General features: G+C 42.2%; 1 protein-coding gene across 1 annotated transcript; it reads right to left on the reverse strand.

Moving 5' to 3' along the window:
• Nucleotides 1–552: 552 nt before the first annotated feature.
• iqub (IQ motif and ubiquitin domain containing) lies at nt 553–13,469 on the reverse strand. The gene is made up of 14 exons (XM_029277553.2): nt 13,283–13,469; nt 12,135–12,251; nt 11,665–11,766; nt 10,419–10,553; nt 9,366–9,533; nt 8,863–9,038; nt 6,262–6,417; nt 5,773–5,983; nt 5,510–5,685; nt 4,171–4,341; nt 2,905–3,081; nt 2,552–2,800; nt 2,261–2,446; nt 553–705 (listed from the first exon to the last, which is right to left on the reverse strand). Exons 1-14 carry the CDS (start codon nt 13,446–13,448, stop codon nt 553–555), a joined length of 2,343 nt encoding a protein of 780 aa, XP_029133386.2. The 5' UTR covers nt 13,449–13,469.
• Nucleotides 13,470–17,671: the final 4,202 nt, after the last annotated feature.

Consider the following 17,671-nt stretch of genomic DNA (forward strand, 5'->3'; position numbering starts at 1 on the left):
TGTTTCTTTCAATTCAATTCTCAATTCTTTCAATTCTCCACAAATTTATAACAGATTTTAACTGGATCAAATTACAATAAAACGGTCCAGGGTGTAACCCCGCCTCTCGCCCAATGGCAACAGGGATCAGATCCAGACCCCCGCCACCCTGAACGGAAAAAAAAAAAAAATGGGGGTGAAACTCGGCATGTTTTCATCCATGCTGAATTGATGGAAGGACATAAAGATCTAAGTAGAAGTTGTGGTAAACTTATACTTGTATACGATATTTGTAAAATCATGAGCGATTTAAAAATCTATCGTTCTTTTAAGGGAGTTTTGTGACTTTGTCCCTTTCAAAACGTTGCTGTCACGTTCGCTGTCTGCCAACGTGACTTGACCTTGGATAAGCAGAATAATATATATAGATAGAAGCTACACTGGAATTAATTTCCACAAGTCATGACTGTCATGAACTTTATTCCAGATTTCAGACAAAATGTTTTTTGTGTGACGGACAGAATGAAGGAGGGAGGAAACAGTGACAAAAGAAAGGAAACAAAGGGGTCTTTCTTAACGAGCCGAAGCAGGTGTGCTGTCGGTGATGTGCTTGCCCGTAGCTGGCTGAGGGTCCAGGTACTCAGCCATGACGGAGATCTGGCTGAAGTGGCGACGAGCAAGCGTGTGTTTGTGTTGGATCCTGCGGATGAACGTCCCCTCGTACGCCTGAGACACACACACACACACACACACACACACACACACACACACACACACACACACACACACACACACACACACAGGAGGGAGACTCTGTTAGTGTAACAGCTGGAGTTCCAATTTAACCAGCTGTTTTTCACAGTTTGACCAGATAAACAAAGACACCAAAACAAAGTGTCAGAGTGATCACCATGGTTTATTCACAAGGCAGGAAGCATGTTTTTTTTTTTTTTTACCATCTATTAGAGGTTACATACAAGATGACCTTTACTGTGGAACACTTTGCAGAACTAGTCTAACAGGAAACTGCTTCTTTGATCCGTGTCAGATCCATAAGGAAACGATTGTACCAGAGAACGTCTTAATACATTTCTCTTAAGAGTGTGTGATTCTCAGTGCAGGTAGAGGACACGTCGTACTCTCAGATGGAAAAAGAAACCATATCTACCAAATGTTTTGAATTCCCCTCCAGGTGTTGAAAAGGATAGACGTGGACCTTAGTCCACAAACACCTTATCATTTCATCCAAGAGGGAAAGAGAAAGTTTATTACAAATTTGAAGATATTCCTTCAAGGTTTTCCAGAGATCAAATTTTTTTAGAAGAATAGAAAGAATGAATGGAGAGATGCATACACGGACAGAAGAATGGACAACCTGAACACAAAATGTCTGTGGCAAAGACGTTCACCGGAGCAGAAGAATATAAGGTGGACGTGGGAAAATTTTAGCCGATGAAGAAATTAATTTCCTCATTTCAAGGTTAATAAATAGATCAAAACATTGACAGGAACTGAGATGAAGTTGTTAACTTTATTGTAATAAATTGTTCTAGGGCTTAGCAGACATTTCAGAAAGTCAACCTTTTCCTCAACAGGAAGTTATTTACCTCTTAAAGTAAACTCAACTAAGGAACTTAATCATAAACCATTACAGCTGGTAAGTACAAGCTGTACCAACTCATAGTTCTTACCACCCAGTTAAGGAAAAGTACTTCTCTAAGAGCCTGGGAACTATATTTGATTATTAGATTATTTTTAAAGTGATGATTCAAGTTTTGGTGAGTCCAGCTGTTTTACAACACAACAAAGCTAATTTTTGATCTTATCAGAATGTGGGCAGACTTAAAGGAAGAACGTGCAACTTTTTGATCCAGTAGATGTCGCCCTTGAGCACCAGCATGAAACCAAAACAAACTGCTGTTTGGCCACACCTCCTCCATACTGAAGCCTCCTCTCTCCTCCAGAGACACACCTCCAACCCCCCTCCACTCGCGTTTGCACAAAGGAGTAATCAAATTGGAACGCACATTAATTAATCACTAAGCGCAAGAGGCTGACAAAATTGTCCTTGTCTCAAGCTGCATTGTTTTGTTAGCATGCTAATGTTAGCGCTCTTCATTTAGCCCGTAGCTTCACATTGTATGTAAATTGACACAGAATGTGATCTAAAAACGGTTATGTGATATTCTAATTAGCAGCAAGTATGTTCTTCATCTTCTTTCTAGTCCCTCACTTAAACACGGTTCCACATATGGGTGTGTAAGTGTTTACTTGGACACACCTTGTGGATGTCTTCGACCTCCAGGTGAGCTGAGGTCTCTTCTTTGGACAGCAGGATACAGTTCCAGGGGCTCCAGTCTCTGTGACGCTCCCAGCGGACAAACACAAGGCTGAAGAGGTCGCTGCTGCCGTGGAGGGCGGAGCGGGATGCCCAGATCACCTCCACCAGGTACCTCACATCCTCCACCTGAGAAGAGACACATGTAGATGTAAAGGTTGGTGTATAATATATTCTCTATATCAAAGCCTACTGTGCAGGAAACGGGAATAACTCTCTGTGGTTTGGGATCACCTGCAGCAGGTAGGGGATCTTGGATTCCGGGTTGATCTGCTTCTCGTCGCCTCTCAGCCTCCTCAGGATGTTCTTGTAGCAAGATACGTCACTGCGGGGTCCGGCTATGTTTTCAAGTCCAATGCAGTCTTGGCAGCGACCGCTGCGACGGGCGTTGGCAGTTGGGCGAAAGTTGACAGATTGTAGGTAGCGATTACAGCCGCCGCAGAGAAACATGTTGTCCTTCAGCTTGGAGGGATTCTGGGGAACCTGGGGTATATTTCACATCATATGGATATAATTATACATTATCTATCTGCAGGAGTTCACAAGGTGTATAGTATGACCTCAGACCAGCAGGGCTCTTTGTTTACCTTCAGCAGCCTGGCAGCCTCGGGGTTAAATGCTGGTTTTTTGATATACTGGAGGAACAATGTGGAGATCCTCTTCCTCAGTCCCTCCAAGCTGGCTGCTTTAACCCCCCGAGTCATCAGGTCCACCTCTCTGTCAATCAAATCCACGATGTCCCGGGTCAGCTGACACTCATGCTCCTGTCCAATAGGATGGAAACACTATTTTTTACACATTTTGAGCAAGATTGTGTTCCCAAATTAAAACTAAAGTGATGACTTTAAAGCAGCTATATACGGGAATTCGGTTTGGAGCCCACCAAAGGTTATTACCAGATGTTTGCTCGGGGCATTCCAGTTTAAATTTCTTTAACTTTTCAGAAAGATGCTGTTGATGTAACCGCCGCTTTTTTCTAACTGTATGATATCCCCCGTAGTTTTGCCGCCTAAAGATCGTGTCTTGTACCCACATCCTCTTGGCTCCTTGTCTGATCGGGAAATAATCTATCTCAAATAAAAAAATATTCAGCTAAAAGTAACGGAGCAGTGTTGGTCATACAGGGGCCGTTGCCATAGGGACAGGACGGACGTGCAGAGCTTTTCTTCTCGCTTCATGCACCTGTTCCTAAACGCACAGCCAGCGGAAAAAGACGCTAGGTGGACACAAAGCCTAACATGATCATTCCCAGCTTTGGGACTCGTTCCTGCAGCCCTTTTTTAAAAGTATTGTTCAGTGTTTTTTTACATACTACATTTGATTCACTTCCATTGGCGAATCAAATTTCCATTTCCTCAGCCTTGTCATTCTGGGCTTTTCTCTGTGGAGGCTTACCGAGCTTTTATGCAAGAGAGGTCCTCAAAGTTGTTGTTTTATTTTATCTGGTGCCTTGCAAAAAAAGTACTAGTAAGACAAAGTAAGACAGCCAGGGAAAGTGTGCTTCTCGCACAACATATAACACAGTGCAAAGGTAGAAACAATATTTAAGGGACTGCAGATGAGAATTAGCCAAGAAGGCTAACCTGGTACATTTGCAGAAATGTCCGTCACTGTGCATTGTCCCTGAAACTTTCAAATGAATGAACATCTAAATAGATAATGGTCAGAATAGCTCACTATACTGAGAATAAATTGTTTCCCTGAATGCAGAGAAGCATTAAGAAGAATTTGGACTGCAATTTATACATGCAGACACACACAGATTCTTCATCATAAATTATTAAAGTGTGAGCTTGCAGACAGGACAGAAGTGTGTGTGTGTGTGTGTGTGTGTGTGTGTGTGTGTGCTGTACCTTCACAGTGTGTTTGAGTGTCATGAGGACGTGGAGTCTCTCCTCCTGGTTGACAGCGCTCAGGTTGGTGTTGTTGTAAAGTTCTTTCAGCTCTCTGGCTCGGATGGTGTGTTGTGTGTCCATCTCGATCAGTCGACCGTCTGCTGCTCTCCACTGATGAGGAGCTGCAGACTGTAACACACAATCACACTGTTAGTGCTGCTGATCATGGTGTGAAAAAACATTGCTGCTAACAAAACTGCACTAATCACTTCTACTGCCAATACTATAACGGCTCGTGAAAATAACAGTTATTGTCAACAATCCTAAGACCATTACTACTACGCATAATGAAGTCCTTCAGCTGGCATTACAAGTACAACTTTGACTACTGCTGCTCTTTCTTTTTCTTCATCTCCTACTACCACTCATGCAACTTCAACATGAAGCACAAGCTCAAGTCCTACTACACCCGTTAAAACTACAACTTCTTCCATAACTTCTACCAAGCGTCCTACTTCCCCTTGAGTTCCTCTCATGGTACAGCTAGTGACACTCCTCTCCTCCTCCTCCTTTTATGAATGCTACACATGCTACAAATCTATATCAACTATTGATGCTACGTCTCCTGCACTATTCTCTCCTCTACTAGTGTCATTCCTGCAACTTAAATAACTACTACCTGCTTTAGCTTCTGATATTACCAAACTTCTTCTTCACCTAGAGCTACTCTGATTTTATTGAATAAATGTACCAAAAAAACTCAAAACAGTGATTTATTTTGTTTTCCAGTGGTTTAATCACTACAGTGACAAATTTTGATTGTTGTTTTAAAGCTGCTCCTCAGAGCTGTAGCGTATTTAGTAAACTGGAAATGTAGAATCAAAATATAATTTTGATTAATGTGGTTTACTCAATCTTCTCCTCAGTAAGCTTTGACTACGCAAACTCACCCTGACTCTGTCTTTGATGAAGAATTTACTGAAATAAAGTTGAATCATTAGACTGAATATAAGAAGTGGATGCAGTGTTAATTTAGAAAACTACAGTCTTGTTTAGAGCAAAATGTATGATAAAGCAGAGTATGCTTTAGGGTGTGGTTACCTTGTGAATGACAAAATACTATTAAGTCAATATGTCAACCGGGATAGAGGTTCAGAGGTTGTCAAAAAGCTCAATTCTGGCTCCAAAAATGTTTGTGGTGACCTCCAAATATCAAGACTGAGACCTCAAAAATCCACACATCAACTCTTATGCAGTGTCTTTTTTGTGTAGCCTTTTATCTGCAATGTTGTACATCCAACATACGACTTCTCAGGAGTGGGTTTGGACACCTGGAATCAGATCAGTGACTTCTCACCTTGTCCAGGAAGCTCTTGACTGTTTTGTCGTAGTTGCTGTTCTGTGCGGCGATGCGATGGCGTCCAATGGCGCCGATGAGCTGAATCTCCTGCTCCAGCAGCGAGTAGAGAGCGGCCTTCCTCTCAGCTCCTCTCAGGGTGGCGTTAATCTGCTGCTCCTCCTCACACCGCCACTCTGAAACACACATACACACAACATTTGACTCTCCAGCTTCAACACACAGATTTGCTTCCGAGTCAGACCTCCTCATGCACAGCTTACTCTCTAGAGCGTGAAACAGCAGGTTGAAGTCCTCCCTCCTTTGCGGGTTCATCCAGCGGTGGCGGCGGTCTCTCAACTGTTCCTCCTTCTCATCCGTCCTCCTCCTCTCCTGCAGCTCCAGCCAGGCCAGCCGCCGTTTCCGTTCACTCTTCAGCCGTCTCACCTCCTGCTGGGCCAGCCAGCGCCGAGCAAACGACTGCAGACGGATCACCTGGGGGGGGGGGGGGGGCATTACATTTGGAAGAATTTGATTCAAATGTTGAAAAGTGCATAGAAACTTCGAGACACACCAACTGTTGCTGACTAACTAACTAATGAACCTTAACTCTGCACCTCAAAATGAGCAGTTGACCCCCTGACCTTTCCTTCAGTGCCACTATCCGCACAAATCTTCTACTTGTGTTCAACTTTGAACGAGGCTCTCATTTATTTTTTTGCATCACATAAATCAGGCAATATAATCAAACAACACACTCGCTGTTCACCTACAGCTTTCAGCCTCCTGTCGTGATACTCGTCAGCGGTGATGTAGTTGCCCGGGGCAACCAGCTTGTCGCTCATACAGGAGACGTAGCAGCCGATCCCGGACATCTGGGTGGAGACGTCGACTGCACACTGCTGGACCTGAGACTTCATCTCTGCTGTCTGATTGGAGGACAAACACACAGAAAGGCACATTATAATACATTCAACTTAAGTTTCACTGGTTGATGCCTTCTGCAGAGAATAAATTGACCCCGGGCGCTGTATCAAATTTCACATGCAAATGATCCTTGCAGCCAATGACAAATTTATGTGCTAAAAACATTACTCAGTTTTCCCCTGCAGACAGCCTCAGTGCCGATATGGATGAGCTGTATGATGCAGAGAAGCAGGGCGGCTGTGAACACCTCCGGGCTGAAGCCGAGGTCACAGGCTCGAGGCTGAATATTAAGGTTCAGAGCAGGCGGGATGAGGTGGGCAGTAACATTTAACATTTTCCAGGCTCCAGACACAGATTGATGATAGTGGTAAAATAAATGTTAAAGAAGGAAAGCTGTTTAAAGTCAGAGAGCCCTTTAATTATTGCTGACCTTTAAAAGATGTCTGAAACATTTTCTGCGTGTGCAACAAGATGGTACTCGCCTTCACGTGCATGTAGCAGGTGCACTCGTTATATAAGTGCAGCTGTATCATACGCTTCAGTGCAGAGACCATAGAAATGAGTGACAAACAAAAGGTGGCTCTGTGAGCGGTGACATTGGTTTCCCCACAGAGAGTGACCCCTGACTGACTGACCGACTGCTTTATGACGGACATGAACATGACACGTTTCATTAAAGGAAACTCAAAGCTCACAGGCTGTGTCACTAACAATCCCAGACAAGTTTGTCTCTCTGTTTGACTTGGGCTTCTAAGTGAGAGATATTGCTTTTCAACTTTAAAAAGGTAAGATTGCAAGACTCGCATACCGCTATTACCCTTAGTAGGATCAGTCAGTAAAATAACATAAATCAATATCGTCCGAAAAATCTTTTGATCCACTGAGAGATAGGGATTAATCCAGACAGCACAGGTGCATATTTTCTGTGAAATGCGTGTGTTTGTTTTAATTTAGCTTCATAGTATCTAATGTAGTATCTTAACCTTACCCTCAGAGTCTTTGTGCCTGTCAGATCTGTGGTTGCTCAACCCATGTGCAGCACAGTGTGCTTCCACCAGGAATTAAATGTTATGTGTTTAAGACCCGATCCTGTAGCCTGAGTTTTGTTTGTTGAGAGATAGTAAGGTACAAATTAAAAGAAAAAACTTTTAAAGTTCAAGCCAGGGTCAAGGGTCACCTTGTCTTGACAGCTTACTGAATAGAGAGTTCAAGCAACCATGACCACTATTACACATTTTAGTGTCATTTGAGCTGTTCTTGTTCATTTTGAAAACGTGACTTAAACAACCTAACCTGGTTCCTGGTAAATGAAACATTTAAAACGAAATGGGAGGAAAACGATAGAAGGTATATTGATGTGTGATAAAAGGAAAACCCAGCTCGGAATAAAAGAAAGACGTCATGGATCATGAGGCCAACAGGCTGCTGTGCTGTGATATGTAAAAAACTTTAGTGAGGGGCCACAGGTCAGCTCATCACTGTGACAACATACATACACATACACACACACACACACACACACACACACACACACACACACACACACACACACACACACACACACACACACACACACACACACACACGTCTCATTAGTGCAGCACTGACTGTCTGCCCATATGTAAGTTCAAAACAAGCCAACCACCATTATATCATTGTGTGAGCATGTGTGTGTGTGTGTGTGTGTGTGTGTGTGTGTGTGTGAGGTGTGTGTGTGTGTGTGTGTGAGGTGTGATCCAAAGGTAGAGAGCAGCTCTTTGCAAAAGATGAATCGTACACAATTAATACTTATACACTCCCCCTATCTGATGAGGTAACACACACACACACACACACACACACACACACACACACACACACACACACACACACACACACACACAACTGACTGACAACATCCCTGCAACACAGTAAGCTCTACCAAACAAGCCGGCCTTGTCATTTCTTTCTGAATCACAGCAGGTGGAGCTCTCTGCATTATTGCTGACCTTTAAAAGATGTCTGAAACATTTTTAAGTCATTTCTAAACTATAATTGTGTGCACATTTTTTTTTAAATGTTGTAAATTGTCCTTCCTTATTTGTTAAAATAATTGCACAACAATGTCAGAAATAAAGTAATTAACCCTGACGCTCAGCGGTGAGGTGTGACTGTGACCGTTTGTCTTCTGTCGTCTGGTTCGACGAGACTCATTTGCATCTTTTCTCGCTGTAATTACATAGTTTAATTTGCACATGGAGTCATGTTCTGTCTAACGGCTGAGTAAAAACGCTGGTCTGCAGTAATGAATGACCTTTAAATGCACCACACACACACACACACACAGATCCTGCTGTGTGTCTGTGTGCCTCCATGTGTTTCCCTAAACTTTTTTTTCGATTCTGTGGTACAGAGACAGACGCTGATATTCTCATGTGATATTTCAGTGTTGAACCTCTGCTCTGTACCTGTGTGTCACGGCTGAAGACGAGCACTCCTCTGTCAGGCCGCCTCTTCGGCAGTGTCTGGACGGCAGCGTGGTGGTACTCCGCCCCCGTCATCCGGTGTTTGTATCCACCCAGGAAGGCCTTCTGCTGACGGGGACGCTCGATCTCCACCACCACCTCCTCAAATGCGCTCTGACCTGGAAGTGACAGAGTCCTTTTACGGGGACTGAAAACATCATTCAGCAGACTGTAAATGCTGTTTCAGTGATGTCCAAAGATCCTAAATGAAGGTGATGAGATTTAATAAATCACTAAACACCAGTCTGTCAAGTTATTGATAAAGAAAAGGCAGCTGGGATCTGCTCCAGCCCCATGTGAGCCTGAAAAGAGTATGAATAATACACGGTTGGATGTTTCAGGTGTCCTGCTGCGCAACTACCAGGCAGTTTTATTCATGGTTGATTCAAATCCTGCAGCTAGAAAGAGATGTAAAAGTACTTCCCCGAGGTCCAGGGCGTTTGCACCTGTTTGTACTCGGACCGTGATGACATCCTGCATGTTGTCATGCTCCGGCGGTCGAACGGGGCGGAGTGGGTGTGTGTTTGGATCCGCTGAGCTCATCTCCATCCTGGTGGAGCCGTGAGGCCGGACACCAAGCTCCATCAGGCTCTGCTGCTCCTCCACCTCTCTGCCTGAAAGAGAACAGGCAGACGCTGAAAATAGAAGTCTCACATTCAAGAGTTAAATCTTTGGATTCACTTCATTATGTTTAATGACGCCCCTAAGACGCATGTCTGGGAAATTCTACAGTATATATTTATAATAAATGTATATTAAAGGTAACAGATATTTAAAATTATAATGTTGAAACCGAGATTCCTCATGACCACAATATGCTGAGTCAAAGTCCAACACTCCCTCCAGAAACACTGCTGAAACCACCAAGCGATTCAGTTCAGTACGGTACCCATTTATTGGCATCTCCACTGTCAAAAGTTGGGAATGGAAGCAACATAAGGGATTTGTACCATCCTACATTTTTGGTACCCTTTTGTTAGGGGGGGGTCTTCTAAGGCAATACATGACGTAAAAAGAACATAAAAAGACACAGAAGTGGTGCACAAAGCAACAGAGCCGACTATACCAGGCTAAACATAATGCATCAGTTTAATTACAGACAGTCTATCGCAGGGAATCCAACGTCACCACCCCCTCCCACTTGCTTATATTCTCCTGATTATATCCTGCTGTGCTCTCACATCAGCTCACTCTGACTACATGCAGAAACAAAATAGTAGGAAGCTGAAGAGAGAAACTCCTGAAGTGGCTAATGACAGTTTGAAAGTAGTAGAGGACTTAATTTTTGACAAACTGTAACAAGTAGGTTATGGCAGTATGCTGAAGAAGCACAAATATGTGCAATCACATTTTTAATGATACCTTAAAATTTTAGGGAAGTGGACCCTAACTACACCTGCCCCCCCCGTCTTAGTGTTCACACAAACCTTACACCACCACTCACAACTTCCATCTGTCATGAAAAAAGAAAACCTTTCAGGCTAGAGAAGTCAACGTACCATCCAGAGAAATGTGCAGCACCTCAGCAGGAACTCTGAGCTCTGAGGCAAGATGACGCTTCAGCTCCTCGATGCTGAGCCCGATGGCGAACGCCACAGTCATCACATGACCCCCTGGCACCAGCACCACCTTTACTGCAGCCGGACAGAAACACATTCAGAGATGTGTTTGTTGATTTCTTAAATCGTTATTTTATTATGTGAGATTTTATTATGACTGTCTTTATATATTTCCTAAAACAACAGCAAAACGAATGTTTAGCTTTGGTAATGTCATCGTGATGGATTGTATCGTCTGCACTGTATGTCTTTTGTTTACATTTGTCTTTAAGTTTAATTCTCAAAACAGTCTGAGTCTTCTGTCCAACAGTGTCTGTCCATTGCCTCAGAATGATTGGCTCTGGTTAGCGTCATATCTTTGTGACTGTTGTCTTTGTTGCTACTCATGAAACTTTAATCAGATATCAATCCTGGTGTTGTATTATTCCTGTAGCAGGTAACCTAGAAACAGCACGACATGTCACAAGTACTTCACTGCCTACTCGTTATGCTCTTCACCATCATATCATTGGCTTTAGCCAGTTCAACAATACAAGAACGTGATCTGAATTCTGTTTGTTATTGATCTGCATAGCCTTCCTATTTACCATTATGCTAATAAACATGACTGAACTCAGTTGAATCTGTTTTTTTACTCATATTTATATGGTTTTGATGCATATTTGTCTAAGTTCCATGAGGAACCAATCATACTGGAGAGTGGTAGCAAGTAAGGGGACAAAGGGGAAAGCTTTCTGGGGCTAAGTCACATGTGGAGGTTAGCAAAAAAAAAAACATGGTCAAACCTTCAATTAAGTAACAATGTTTACCTAAATACCATTACCTCTTAAAGCAACAGACACACATTTTATTTATTGTTGCTTCATTAAATTGTTGCCTGTTTCAACTCAAACATGATACAGACCATGTTTAGTTGTAATGTTACGGACATAAGCTGGACCAGAGGGAGCTAATGTTAGCCAGAAGGCTAGTGCTAATACTACTGATTAGAATTGCATGTGTTGATTTAAATAATATCCTGGGAGGGCCTATTCACTGGGCCTTTAAGGGGACCCAGCCATTTCTGTGGACGGGCCAGTGGACAAGCTTGAAAAGACATTAAGGATATACTGTGCTCTACACATTAATCTCACCTGCAGCTGAATGAGGATAAATACACACTGTCTTTTCTATACATTAATCTCACCTGTAGCTGTAGAGTTTCCAACATTTTCTTTTCTCGGACGCTCTCTAAGCTGCTCAGCATCATCCGGCAGATCAGCCTGAGTTTCAGCCTCTTCCTGCACACCTGTAGGGCCCAGCAAAGGAAGATTTTCACATTGTAAACATATTGATTGCAACACAAATGCATCTGATAATCAATACAGGATATAATATTGTCATTTCTATCCAGTGCACAGCATCCATGGGATTGCGGTGTCTTTCTGCCGGGTGGACTGAAATATTAAAACCATTTGATGGATTTCAAAAGAATGAAAGAAAGAATGGATTCCTTATTTAACCAACACCCCAAACATAATCATAATCTCTCCACTTCTCAACAAAGGTTCCTGAACTTGAGATGAGATGAGATTCAACTTTATTGTCATTACACATATACAAGTATAGAGTAACTCAAGGTTTAATTAGAGCTATACTTAAACTTTATTTTTATACCAGTTTCTCCTGACAGCCCAACAGTCTCTGCTTTCTGCGGCTCCCTAAGCTGCTCAGTGTCTTCATGCAGGTCAGCCTGATGTTCAGCATCTTCTGCAGCTTCCAGCACATCTGCATCTGTCAGTTCAGACCGAGGAGACACATATGAATATGTGGACATCACTTATGACACAATGTTGAATAATCAAACGTAACGACCCATATGCAGGTAAAGAATTATTATTTTTTTTTTTTTAAAAGGCAAAAATGAGAGCTGACTTATTATCATTTCTGGTAATAAAATGTCCAACTAAAGATCCAACACAAGGACAAACACTGGAAGCCACAGGGGGGAAATCTCCAAACATGAATCACGGTAGGGTAGTCAACTCCAGATTTTGAGTTAGACATTGATAAAACAGTTGTCATGTCTGCATTGAAGCATTAATTGCTAATTAATAAGTCTTAAAAATGATATTTGTAGTGTGTTTAATTGACTCCCTGTTTTCGTTTTTTTAAATGTCAGTATATAATTGGTGAGGTATATTTGCAAAATTAACACTGAACTGAGCAATTGGAGCATTCAAATATTAATTATTGAATGAGTACACTTGTACCAATTTAAATGAGTGCTCCAAAAAAACAGTGCTACAAAAATCTTCATTTTAATATCAGTCTGGACACACCTGTGGTTAAACTGGACACACCTGTGGTTAAACTGGACACACCTGAGGTATAACTGGACTCACCTGTGGTCAAACTGGACTCACCTGAGGTTAAACTGGACTAACCTGAGGTATAACTGGACACACCTGAGGTTAAACTGGACTCACCTGAGGTTACACTGGACTCACCTGAGGTATAACTGGACTCACCTGAGGTATAACTGGACACACCTGAGGGATAACTGGACTCACCTGAGGTATAACTGGACACACCTGAGGGATAACTGGACTCACTTGAGGTTAAACTGGACTCACCTGAGGTATAACTGGACACACCTGAGGGATAACTGGACTCACCTGAGGTATAACTGGACACACCTGAGGTTAAACTGGACTCACCTGAGGTTAAACTGGACTCACCTGAGGTCAAACTGGATTCACCTGAGGTCAAACTGGATTCACCTGAGGTATAACTGGATTCACCTGAGGTCAAACTGGACTCACCTGTGGGCTGTCTGTCAGCGTTCACCTCCTCTCCTTCATGCCCCGGCTCTCTGTCTCCCTCTGGAGGCTGCTCAGGTGTACTCCCACCTGGTTGTGCGTTTGTAAGCGTGTTTTCATCCTCTTCTTCTTTCAGCTCCTGCTCTGTGTTTTCTCTTTGCTCCGACATGTCAGCTCTAACTGACCGGCTAACCTGGACACACCTGTGGTTAAACTGGACACACCTGAGGTATAACTGGACTCACCTGAGGTCAAACTGGACTCACCTGTGGTCAAACTGGACTCACCTGAGGTTAAACTGGACTAACCTGAGGTATAACTGGACACACCTGAGGTTAAACTGGACTCACCTGAGGTTACACTGGACTAACCTGAGGTATAACTGGACACACCTGAGGTCAAACTGGACACACCTGAGGTTAAACTGGATTCACCTGAGGTTAAACTGGACTCACCTGAGGTATAACTGGATTCACCTGAGGTATAACTGGACTCACCTGAGGTATAACTGGATTCACCTGAGGGATAACTGGACTCACCTGAGGGATAACTGGACTCACCTGAGGTATAACTGGACACACCTGAGGGATAACTGGACTCACCTGAGGTCAAACTGGACTCACCTGAGGTATAACTGGACTCACCTGAGGTATAACTGGACACACCTGAGGGATAACTGGACTCACCTGAGGTCAAACTGGACTCACCTGAGGTATAACTGGACACACCTGAGGGATAACTGGACTCACCTGAGGTATAACTGGACTCACCTGAGGTTAAACTGGACTCACCTGAGGTCAAACTGGACTCACCTGAGGTCAAACTGGATTCACCTGAGGTATAACTGGATTCACCTGAGGTCAAACTGGACTCACCTGTGGGCTGTCTGTCAGCGTTCACCTCCTCTCCTTCATGCCCCGGCTCTCTGTCTCCCTCTGGAGGCTGCTCAGGTGTACTCCCACCTGGTTGTGCGTTTGTAAGCGTGTTTTCATCCTCTTCTTCTTTCAGCTCCTGCTCTGTGTTTTCTCTTTGCTCCGACATGTCAGCTCTAACTGACCGGCTAACCTGTTAGCTTTCCTGACGGTAAGTCAACTGTGCTGTAAATCCACCGGAAGATGTCCGTACGAACAGCTGTGAGGCGGAAAGAACCGTTTCCACCTCTTCTAGTCAGAACATCTCGTTTTAGTCCGTGTTTGTTTCCTTTATTAACTTTATTTAACGAGAGTTTCAGTTAGAAAAGCACAGCTAACGCCGTTTTCCCTATAACGTTAGCTTGGTTCCTAGGCAACGCCAGAGTGTACAGGTTGTTATAGCAACCACAAACACTACTCCGTTCTTTCCGGTTCTCTTCTGTATTTATTTATTTATTTATTTGCTACTTTTTATTAATTCTGAATGTATTTATTTATTTACTACTTTTAATTCAATTTACATTTATTTATTTATGTATTTATTTATTGGCCACTTGGACTTCAGTGTGGCACAAATATATCAATATCTTATTATAGCCTACATAGACTATTATTGTTCTAGCAAAGTTTTAAATTCATAAACGTAAATTTACCAAAGTAACCCAAGTTATACCTTAAAACAATTACAGGCTACTTCATCCAAACACAAAAATGCCAGTAAAACTGTGAATTTGAGCTCCCAATTTAAGGTTAATATTCAAACTGTGATCTTAATGTGAGCTAAACTACATGTACCTGTTTTATTATGTTGTCCCCTGGCTTCTTTGCTTTTGTTTTCTGTCTGTTTTTATTTTTATTTTTTATCATAAATGTACCTTTTTGTACTTATATGTTAGTATATAGGCTACATATATGTTTTTGATTTACACTATTACACTGTATTTTTGTAGCCTATAGTGTAAATTTCTACTTTGACATGAAGTTTATTGCCAAAAACCTTAGTTTTTACAAGGTTTTATACCAACAATTAAGAGCTCTTCAATAGGCCTGTGAAGGCTGTTTCGAACCTTAACATTTTGTTGTTTTTCTTTGAATCTCTCATAATGACATAAGAGAGAACTTAACTTTTTTTTTTTTCCAGAATTTTAAGCTGTTACCCATAAAAATAGTCAAATGATTGGCTAAATTGTGATGTAAATTCACATTTAGGCCCAATAGAGGCTATAAAAACAACGGCCCTGTAAAATATGGTCAGCTTTCCATATTTAAACCAAGAGGAAAAAAAAGTCCTCCGAGGAAGATGCTTCAGCAAATATATTTTACCTACTTAATTTTCCCGTAAGCTATATGTTGCAGGAACATACTTTCATTATAAGCCTATTACTAGAATTAGAAAGTATAACCTAAATATGAAACAGTTTAATTACACATAATGAGAAGGGTTAAAGGTTTGAATTGGTATTATAAGCAGACATTCTTGGACGTTAAAGAGGTTTGTGCTGAGTTTGCAGTTTAGTGTCCATTACCTCAAACATTACCTCAAACATCTCCTAACAGAAGCACTGCTTAAGTTTGGACAGGTTAAAGCTGCTTGTATCAGTGCAGGGATGAAATCTGATATGGTTGAGTAGTTTTGAAGCATATACCATGAACATACTGTACACACTGTCGATATATAGAGCTTTATTGTGAGCTGTATGCTTCTATTTCCATGTCTAGGAGCCAGAGAAGGTGACACAGTGGTCCCTGTAAAGCTCCACTAATCTGCTGCTGGACATCTGCTGGATCCCCAGAGATCACTCGTCCTGCAGCAGAGCGGGCGGGGGACTGTGGGCCCCCTTCCCCCGGTGTAAACCTGTCACACACACAGGTACTTGTTTATCATGAGGAGGTATGCCCGTGCTGTTAACACTGTTAACACAGATTCACACTGAGACACTTAAACCCCTCACTGGGACCGGAGCAGCAACAAAGATCAGGACCTTCTGGAGAAGAATGTGATGTAATATGACGGCCCGAATATTACAAAATAAGATGCTACACCATACAACATGATTTAGATATGCTGCAATAGGACCACATGTGAAAAGAAATATATTCACACAAGGACTGTAGGTTAACTTGAGATACCTTAGTACACCTACATTTTCAGTATTTTAGCTTCTTTTATATACCAACAATTAAGAGCTCTTCAATAGGCCTGTGAAGGCTGTTTCGTCATGAGCCGGGGATCCGGCCAAAGATTTCTGCCATTTAATAAGGCAGTTTTTTCTTACCACTGTAACTTTTGCTGCTTTGCTAAAGTGCTCATGATGGCTAGGCTGGGTCTTTGTAATATAGCAATGAGTAAGGTCTTTTAAAGTGTCTCGAGATAACACTTGTAATGAGTTGACTCTATACAAAAAGAAATTGATTGATTGATTGATTGATTGATTGATTGATTGACTTTCTCTTAAATGTTGTCCGGTGGCTTATGAGTGGTGTTGTAGTCAAGACCACACTAACTGAGACCAAGACAAACCCCCAGTGGGGGTTCTATAGTCTACTGGGGCCCTAGGCAAAAAAATGATTAAGGGCCCCTCCAACCACTATTATATCTAAAGTGTCAAGATGCTCTTCCTCTTCCAGTAAGTTTCTAATACAGTAATACATGACATGCTAAGTAGGGCAATGAGAGTGAGTGCGGTCAGATTGGGCCCCTCTAGGGAGGTTTCCTACTGCCATTGCAAAATTTGCGCAATTCTGAGCTACTGCTGTTGTTTAAAGTTTGTCAGGCCTTGGGGTACCCCAAAGTGGCCTGGTGCCCTAAGCAGTTGACGGCCTTGATGGTGACAAGCAGCACCTCTGCTTACCAGAGACCGAGACAAGACCAAGACCTGGACCATAAATATCACAGAAAAATAATTATCTTGTGTTTAGGGGGCGCGTCACTAATTTAGACCGTAACATTGGGAAGGTTGCAGCCGTAACTGAAGGGGCAAACCAAAATACAAATGAACTGAAGTTATTTGTTGCTTTAGAAAGAGGGGTTTTCTGTCTAATCACAGTAATGACATAAGAACCCTGTCAATGGTGGTCTTGATTTAAAATGTGGAGTCTGAGACCGAGATAAGACAGAGTAAAAATGCTTTCAATTCAGCAACCGAGACCTTCGGAAAGTGGGCTCGAAACCAAGACCGATTTTGAGTACTACAACACTACTTGTGAAGCTTATCAAATTTTAAAATGTTAAATTTGAGAGAGAATTTTCAGTGAAATGTCAGTATTTAAATAAAGGCTTAGACAATACCAAAAATCAAAGAAACGCTTTCCTGAAACAAAACGCAGATTGCAAGCATTGTTTTTTAGAACCATTACTTTTTAAACAAACAAGAAAGAGAAATGTGCTCTTTGTCTAAACATCAGATTAAAGTCTTTACAACGGGACTGTCAGCATAACTGCGCTTCACTACATTGCATCCGGGTATGAAATCCATGAATG

Source organism: Labrus bergylta, chromosome 7, assembly GCF_963930695.1.
Source record: "Labrus bergylta chromosome 7, fLabBer1.1, whole genome shotgun sequence".
In the NCBI taxonomy this organism is placed as follows: Eukaryota; Metazoa; Chordata; class Actinopteri; order Labriformes; family Labridae; genus Labrus; species Labrus bergylta.

What these genes read in the sequence shown, in the direction of transcription:
- iqub (XM_029277553.2), bottom strand. Translation starts at nt 13,448, where the DNA reads ATGTCGGAGCAAAGAGAAAACACAGAGCAGGAGCTGAAAGAAGAAGAG. An exon ending in TCAAGAGCTTCCTGGACAAG is followed by an intron (nt 4,342 to 5,509) that starts GTGAGAAGTCAC and finishes TGTGTGTTACAG; the next exon opens with TCTGCAGCTCCTCATCAGTG. An exon ending in AGATCCCCTACCTGCTGCAG is followed by an intron (nt 2,447 to 2,551) that starts GTGATCCCAAAC and finishes GTCTCTTCTCAG; the next exon opens with GTGGAGGATGTGAGGTACCT.